We start from the raw sequence: 9160 nt of genomic DNA on the forward strand, positions 1-9160 counted from the left end.
GGCTAGGGTTTGTTGAAATGGGCCGGGTAACAGATTTGGGCTGGGGAATTAAAGATCATTGGGCCAACTCTCCACAAGAGATATGCATCAGATACGCCCCGGATCCGGATGTAAAGGTCGAAACAAACCCTAAAACTATTCTAAGTTCTAACATAACAAGGATACCAAAACTAAATAGGATAAAATATATATTAATTAAAAATAAGAAAAGGAATATGCAAAATGATAGCATAGAAATCATCAAAAAAAAAAATCAACGAGAGGGGAAAATACGGGTAGGATCTAGTGTCTCAAAATTATACTCCCTCCGTCCGCCAAAAGTAGACAATTTTTACTATATTGGGCGTCCGCAAAGAGTATACCACTTTCCTTTTATGGAAATGGTCCCACCACACACTTTAATCTTTTATCCTTACAAACACTCATTATTTACAAAAAAACCCACTCCAAATTCAATCTCAACCACACATCTAATAAAGTGGTGGGACCATTTCTCCACTACATCAAAATCATCACCAATTTTATTAAATCCCGTGCCCAACCAAAGTAGTCTACTTTTGGCGGACGGAGGGAGTATCTATTATGTTAATAGAATTTCTTTTATAAAAATAAATTTATTATGATATTATGAATTATACTTTTTATTTGAAAAAATTAAAGAAGAAATGGAATTATATACTATCAATCATGATAATGAATTACTAACTAATAAAAAGTGAAATCAGATGATAAAAATAATTATAAACCATACTTCGATTACAGAATTAAACTAACATATAAATTCTGAAGGGGCGTTTAATTTGAAAAAATAAAAATAAAAAAATCATGGCAAATTCTTGTGTCAGACCAGTTGAATGTTTCCGACCCGCACCGATCCGCGCCCCGACCCGACCTGACCCGACCCAATACACATTCTTAAGCATTAATTTCTAGCATTCATTTCGTCTCCTCCCCTTTTCTATCTCTTATATCGTCCTCTCTCTTTCTCTCTCAATTTTCAGAAAACACACACGCACGCTCTCATCTCTGGTTCCAGCGAATGTTGTCGGGCATAATAAAGGTGAGTATTCTACACGAGACAATGGTGTTAATAGTTCCGAATCAAGTCATCAACGGTACATGATACTCTCTCCGTCCCATTGATAATGACACATTATTTTTTGGCACGGTTATTAAGAAGAAGAGTGATGTAAGTATAAAAGTGATAGAAAGTGGAGGAGCACAACTTTTTGTGAGAGAAAATGGTTTCCTTTTATGGAACGGACCATTATCAATGGGACAGACAAAAAAGGAAAGTGAGTCATTATCATTGGGATGGAGGGGGTATTATACAATTAACTAATTGTTATTATAATTACCATCACTGTTTTAAGCAAAATAGTTCCACAAACACCAACACTCAAGTCAAGGAATGACAGAACAATCAAGCGAAGAATATTGAACTAATGAAGTGAATGATTTTATGAGACTTTGAAGCAACTTTTGTACGTACTTTGTACAATTTTCTATCTATGACTTTTGGCTCTATTACACCATGTTGACGACATTTTAGCTTTTGGTTTAATGTGCGCTTTGTATATGCAACGTATAATGTCTGAAAGGATGCTTACATAGTTTTTATATAATTTGTATTGTGTAGATTGTTGCTCCTAACTATATTTCAATTGTTACGTACAAGTCATAGTATAATTTCGTTGAAAATTAAAATATTTTTCATATATATATATAAAGATATACAACATTAGTAAATAATCGCATAGGAATCATAAAAAATATTCTACGAGAGGGGCAAAAACGGGTAGCGTCATCTAGTGTCCCAATATATTTTTATGTGTCATTATGTTAATAATATTTTACGGAAAAACTTAAAATTATACTTTTTATTTCAAAAAAATGAAAAAGGAAATTATATACTATCAACTCTGAAAAATTAATTATTAACTAATAAAACAGAAATTAGATGATAAAAAGTAATTATATACCTTAATTAAATTACAAAAAAGAAAAAGAAAAGGAGAGGACAACAACATAGGTCAGTCCGATTTTGATCGGGACTTTGAATCTTGATTGAAAAACAAAAACTCCAAATTACAAACCTATAAAATACAGCTAAAAATCAAATCGTAGCAAAATTGAGTCGCCGCGGACAATGGATAGCAAACGCAGCAAACTATCTCTCCTTTTTCTGCCTGAATAAACCATCGAAGAAATACTGTCAAGACTTACGGTGAAATCACTCCTGAAATTTAGGTGCGTTTCGAAGTCATGGCGCTCTTTGATTGGCAGCGATCGATTCATCAAAACCCACCTCCAAAATTCATCAAAAAACGCAGCTCTTGCCCATCACAGGGGGATTCTTACCTATGATTCTCCCGAATTTGTAAATTGGTCGGAGATCGCTGATATGGTGGGGTGCTGTAATGGGCTGGTCTGTTTTCTCCAGAAACAAAGTTTTTTCTTGTGGAATCCGGCCACTGGAATCTCCAACAAATTACCGGAAATAGTGATAGAGAATGGAGATAGAACCTCGTCCGTTTACAAATATGGGTTCGGTTGGGATGAATCGAATGGTGCATACAAGGTGTTTGCCGTTTTTGCTAGCAGACTTCACGAGAGTATGTGCAAAGTTTATAGCTCGAAGACAAATTCATGGAAGACAGTAGAGGATTGGGAGGATGATAACGTATATGGTGAGGGGCAGTTCGCTAGTGGAAAGCTTCATTGGCATTATTGGGAGAAGAATGGTGGAATGAATATTGTTACATTTGATTTGAAGAGTGAGGAGTTTGGAAAGATGGAGGTGCCATGTCCATGTGATTCATGGGTGAGGTTGGGCGTGCTCGAGGGTCGCCTTTGTGTAGTCACTTATAATAAAACACACTTTGATGCGTGGGTTATGAAAGAGGATTCTTGGGTGAAAGTGATGGATGTTCTTGTCTATGAACCTTATCAAAGTTACCTACTCTTTCCAACTGTTTTCAAATGCCTAGAGGTAAAGATTGGGCTAATCCGTGGATCGGTTATATCGGTTCAAAATCTTAATCTTGTAAAAGAGGATGTGCTTCCTCTGTTCAACATAATCACAAGTTCCTTAGCAGCGAATATCTACGTTGAAAGTTTAGTCTCCCCGGTCTTTCGCAAAAAGGTTTGAAGGATCTTGTGTTTGTGTTTTGTTTCCCTGTAATATTTCTTTGAGAGGTGAGAGCACGAGGGCATGTGTTGCTCCTCTTTATTTCTACAGAGATATGTTTGATTGATCTTGGATTGTTTTTGCTATTTCTCATATATAGAGGTATGTTTGTTGGATTTATTGTCTCTCGTGGTTTTTGTCTGTGGTGTTTCTTTTGGCTGATCATTTCAGATGGATGAAAATAATATAAATTTCAGATGCAAAATTTGAGTCTCATTATATATATATAGTGAAAATTAAAAGGTAGTTGTCAACTTAATTTCAATAAATTGTAGCCAATTTTATGAAATTTGAACAAAATTGCCTCCAGAGTAAATGCGAACAAAGTTGTTGCCATATCGTATCTACTAGTAGCATCAGTCAATGGTTGGTACGACTCGCACGAGCCGTTTCAACTAGTAGCACTAGTCAATGATTGGTACGACTGTAATGAATAGTCCGGTACGACTGTAATGAATAGTCCGAATTCATACAAAGTGTAGTTAGTTGGTGTGCGGCACAAATTGGTATGAATTTGTACCAGTTGTACCATATATTTATATTCGATACGAATTAAAGTGGATTGAGTACTAATGCACTCAGCGAAGTTAAAGATTTCTCTTAGTAAATTGCATGTCTTCTCACGAAATATAGCAACACTTTAAAAAACAGTTACTATAAATTCAAAATACTTAAATTGTGGTTCACGTAAGTCGAAATTTAAAATAATTAACCAAGTTTTTCAAATTCGAAAAACTCACTCTAAGATAGTGGCCTAAATTTTTTTTACACACTCTAAATTGACACTCGCGGGCCTCTGAGGAACTAAAGGAGGCCCATCTAGGGATGGCAATTTATCCGCGGGTAACGGATATCCGTGACTACCCGACCCTAATAGGTGCGGGTTTGAGAGGCATTTGACATCCACGGATAGTTTCGTGGTTACAATTCACTATCCATTTAGTTCGTGGATATGAGTTTGGATACTTACTATCCATACCCACAAAACTCATTTACCCGCGAAAAATACCCGTGAAATACCTCCGAAAACACCCGCGAAATACCCGCCAAATAATTATTTATTTCATAGTTCAAGGAAAGAATGAAAGTTTTTGAACATGCATTTATTTCATAGATAAAGGAAAGAATTAAAGTTTTTGGACATGCCTTGAAGACGAAGAAGAAGAGTTCAATAAGGATTGCTCTATTTCAACTGTTGAGGAATAATATAACTTAGTTGAATTTTAAATTTTAGTTGATGAATTTGGATATTAACTTTAGATTTAATTAAATTTTGTCAATTGTGAATTTGAACATCGATGCAAGATGTGGATTTGAATTTTGAACTATATGAATTGTAGTGATTTTTTTTATGTTAAATTTGTTATTAATTTATATTTAAATTATGTTTCACGGGTATCTGTTGGAGAGCGGGTGACAGATATCCGACGGGTAGCGGGTTGACGGATACCCGACAGGTAGCGGGTATCCGCGGGTGGCGGGTTTGGATAGCATTTAATATCCACGGATAATTTTGTAGTTGAAATTCACTATCCATTTTGTTAGTGAATATGTGTATGGATAGCCACTATCCGTGTCCGTCGTACCCAATTAAGATTAATTTATACATAAACCTTATGTGTTTATGCATAAATTTGACAATATATATTATTTCAAATCAAGTTCTTTAATTAACACCCTAAAATTTACTAACCAGAAATAAAATTTTAATTTAAAACTTCCAATTACATAAAAGTAAATGAACTAAAATACGACTTCGTTTTAACCAATCTAAACACCAAATCAACAAAACAGGTTCATCTACAGAAAATCGTCTACTAAGCCTTAAACGACCAAATACGTCTATGTGAAGTTCATCATTCACCAATAAAAAAAATAAACCAACTACCAAAAACCTTCATAAAACAAAAGCAAGCTTAACCTCTAAAGGACTCAAAGAAATTTAACGAATTTAAAGTCTAATGTTCAAAGTGGAACCAAAAGTCCAAATCAACTTCACCACCCCCATTCCGCCACGCCGCTCCAAAAACACTGACCTGCAAATATTTTAACGAAAGGGGGTGAGCACAAAAACGTACCCAGTGGTGAGAAACAATAAGTGAATATAATTTATCCAAGCGTGTATTAAATTGTGAAAAGCGATACTCATTCGCAACCTGGTTCACCATCACAGTATAAATAACACACCTTACCTCACCAACAATTACTCGAGCCACACAGACATGGAACCATTCTCAATGTTGCCATACAGACAAATAATCTATCCACCCAGGCATAGAACCATTCACAACATTGTCACACAGGCAAATAATCCAACCACACAGGCATGAAACAATTCTCCACATTTTCCACACAGGCAAATGATCCAGCCACACAGGCATGGAACCATTCACAACATTGCCACACAGACAAATAATCCAGCCACACAGGCATGGAACAATTCTCCACATTTGCCACACAGGCAAATGATCCAGCCGCCCAAGCATGGAAGCATTCACAACATTGCCACACAAGCAAATAATCCAGCCACCCAAATGGAATAATAATAACCGACTGGCTCAACTGTGCACAGTACCCTGTCATACCCGTCGTCCACAAATCAGTGACTCGCCGTCACGCTGCCATAAGCACCAATGCGCATACTCACCGTATGCAATCAAACTCGTATCTCAACCACAATATACACGTTGGATTTATAGAAAATATTTCATAAACAATTTTAATTCACGTGGCAATTGAAACATATTTATTGAGTTAGAAGAAAATTCACCCACCTCAATATCAAGTACAACAAAAGAACTCGATCACTTCTCAGACGAGGATCCTAATTGCACCACACCTAATTAAATAAATACACTAACTTTATGAGGGTCTGGGTAAAAACTTAAATAATAGGGTTACACAAAAAAAAGTTCTATAAATTCAATCGTCCCGAGACTAAATTGACATACTCTAATTTTGCTTTTTGACGGATCCTTTGAGATTCGCCCCTTTGTTAGCGTTTGTGCTTTCAAGGGTTTTTTAGTCCTTTTTCCCTCTGTTTTTTTCTTTCTTTTTTAATAAAATTTCTATTTCAGCAGAAGACTGTCGTCAGTAGCTCTTTTCGTTCATATCTACTCTTTATTAACATTGTTGTCTGATCAATTAAACAAAATAAAAGAAACCATGACAGAACCTATATGAAGCAGTACCACTAACTAGTACAGCAGCCAAAGTGCGAAAATTGATAAATTAACTCTAATTGAAATATTCTGGACTAAATTATCTAATCAAAAGAATATAGTTTAACATTAGAATGTGAATTTAAAATTGAAACAATAGCCATTTTCATCGAAATTATATAATTAACCAACAAGTTAAAACCATCATTCATGAGTAAAGTTTTGAAACCATTTAATCAATACAAATAAAATAATAATAAAATAAAACAAAACCCACCTATTAAACCACTATAAGAAAAACAAGTCTACTAATTTATCCCTTTTTTTTTCTTCTTAAGTCACGTAGATTTCAAACACCATCAAACTAATTAAAAGACATAGAATGAACAACTAATTAACTAGACATACTAAAGAGACCATTCGGCCAAACAAATAATTGAATGGTCACAATTCAATTCTACCAAAAACTAATACTTTAAGGAATTCATACAGATTTAAATATAGCAGAAAAAATTTACCAGAAGTAACACGATTAGCTGAGGAAGAAATTTGTTGTTGAATTAAAACTCGTGACTTGCTAGGAAACTTGAGAGAACGAGAAAATATTCTTGAAATTTCTGAATGTGATAGAAAAGAAGTGCAGAACGTAGTTTGTATATTTACGTGATTTAAGGGTATGCAGTTACAACCCTAATAGAATCCTACTTCATCTCTAATTCTACTTAATAAAATAACACTAATTACAAGTTTTATTTCTCTTAGCCCAGCTTCTAAAAAAGCCCAAATTAAAGGAAAATTATTCAATTCTATTTACTACAAAATTCCAAAACCCCAAAAAAAAAAAAACAAATTTTATTTGATTTTTAACTAGGGGCGCAACTACGGAATCTCTCTCAAGTCCAAGATTATAAAATCAAGCATGCCAATCATATTTTAAATCACCAAAATAAATAATTAAACACAAGTAAATAGTGGGGCGTTACAGAGGAGATAAGGGATTTATATTATTTCCAGTTAATAGCTATCTATTAAATTGGAGCGAGTGGAGTTATGATTATCGTCAGAGTTACGATTATCGTAGTTTAAGTTGTGGTTTAGATAATATATCGGTATTTATTGATAAGGTCACCATGTAGCAATTAATCTTCATATTCCATAAGTTCCAACAGAACTATCACCTTAAAACCAACATAAGTATTCTTTTTAGATCAAAGACATGTTATTTCCTCATTATTTATTAGTCAGTATTTATACTGAAGGTCATACACAAGAGAGATGGTGAAACAATATATCAAAATCTCTTGTATATATCATCTGACCACGATCAGGTGGGCTTTCTAAACTCAAAATCTGAAGTGCGCACTATTTAATGATGTTTGCATAAATGAAATTATATTAAAGTTTGACTTGCCAAAAAATTTATGAGCTTGTATGATACCTATCTGGCACCAGAAGTTAATCGAATTCTGATCATGTTTTATCCAGATGTTAGACAGGATTAGTGTACACAAGGGACCGTGAGCCGATCTAGCATATCGGCCGGCCTAGGAACATGAGCCGATTTAGCGTATCGGCCGGTCTAGGTCCGTGAGCCGATTTAGCGTATTGGCCGGTCTAGGACCGTGAGCCGGTTTAGCATATCGACGGTCAGTGATCGTAGAAGGTGGCCACCTTCTCGGCACACAGTTATCATTGCAGATATGGTAGAGTATAAAGAAGTATGTCTGCAGACGCATATGAAGTTTATGATAATTGCAGGGAAGTTTTACAGTTTTGCATGCACGGGTTATTTAAATAAAACTCCTGTGTGATGCTTAAGATGGCGAGTTCAATATATAGCTCTAAGAGCAATCTTTCAAGTTATTTTGGTATGTGACCACTGAGTACTTGTTGGTACTCAGCCCTGCATATGTTTTCTAAATATGCTGGTTAAGCTGTGATGCAGATGGAGGCGAGCAGAGCAAAGCTTTTGATGTAATGTGTTAAATTAGGCTCAGGATTCCATGTCTTCATACATGTAATACACTTAAGTTACTCCGCTGCAACGCGTAGTGCGTTTTACTTTATTGATGTGTTGCAAAGACTTCAAACTAATAGCTTACATAATTATGTCACTTGATACTTAGATAACTTGTCGTTATGTTATTGTGAGTTGTCTGTTTTTAAGTTTAGAAAAAATTGCTTATGATTACCAAACATTTTGGTAAATTATTGTTTAAGCAGGTTAGTGATTAGTCATGAAACCAATTTTTCTTTTTCTTGCTTTTTTTTCAGTCACACCTTTCCCTGACTTAACTATACACTAGCTTAGGTCGGGCTGTGACACCATAATTCTAATTAGCAATTTAATCAATTCTAATTAGAAAATAATTAAACATAATGGAGTTCGAATAATTAACTAATTAAATGAACTAAGTAATTAATAAAACTTAGGCAAATTAATAATTAATTAAAGCCCTCTTAAATAAATCAAAGATTAATTAGGCTTAAGTTTAATCCCAATTAAACATTTTTAAAACAGTGCCCATTAAATATTTTTCTTTAAAAAAGCCAATGGAAAATTACTTATTTCGGATAAAATGGTGCATAAGACAGTATGAATTATTTAGATTGTTAAAATGAATAAATTGTATGCATTGATACGTGCATTTGGTAGTTCCAGATAATTCATACTGCACTCCTTACGAATGGGTGATAATTCGTACTCTACAATCATCTCCATCTGCATAATAATTCATACACATGTTGATTGTCTTCTATTGTGTTTTTTTTTAACTGGATAGCATTTTTGGGGCAGGTTTTTTAAAGT

At 34.5% G+C, this 9160-nt stretch overlaps 1 protein-coding gene across 1 annotated transcript; it reads left to right on the plus strand.

Moving 5' to 3' along the window:
* The first annotated feature begins 2404 nt into the window (after positions 1–2404).
* On the plus strand, positions 2405–3151 carry LOC131018384 (F-box/kelch-repeat protein At3g23880-like). The gene has a single exon (XM_057947112.1). It carries the CDS (start codon positions 2405–2407, stop codon positions 3149–3151), a length of 747 nt encoding a protein of 248 aa, XP_057803095.1.
* The last annotated feature ends 6009 nt before the right edge of the window (positions 3152–9160 follow it).

The sequence above is a fragment of the Salvia miltiorrhiza genome, chromosome 3 (assembly GCF_028751815.1).
Source record: "Salvia miltiorrhiza cultivar Shanhuang (shh) chromosome 3, IMPLAD_Smil_shh, whole genome shotgun sequence".
NCBI lineage: Eukaryota > Viridiplantae > Streptophyta > Magnoliopsida > Lamiales > Lamiaceae > Salvia > Salvia miltiorrhiza.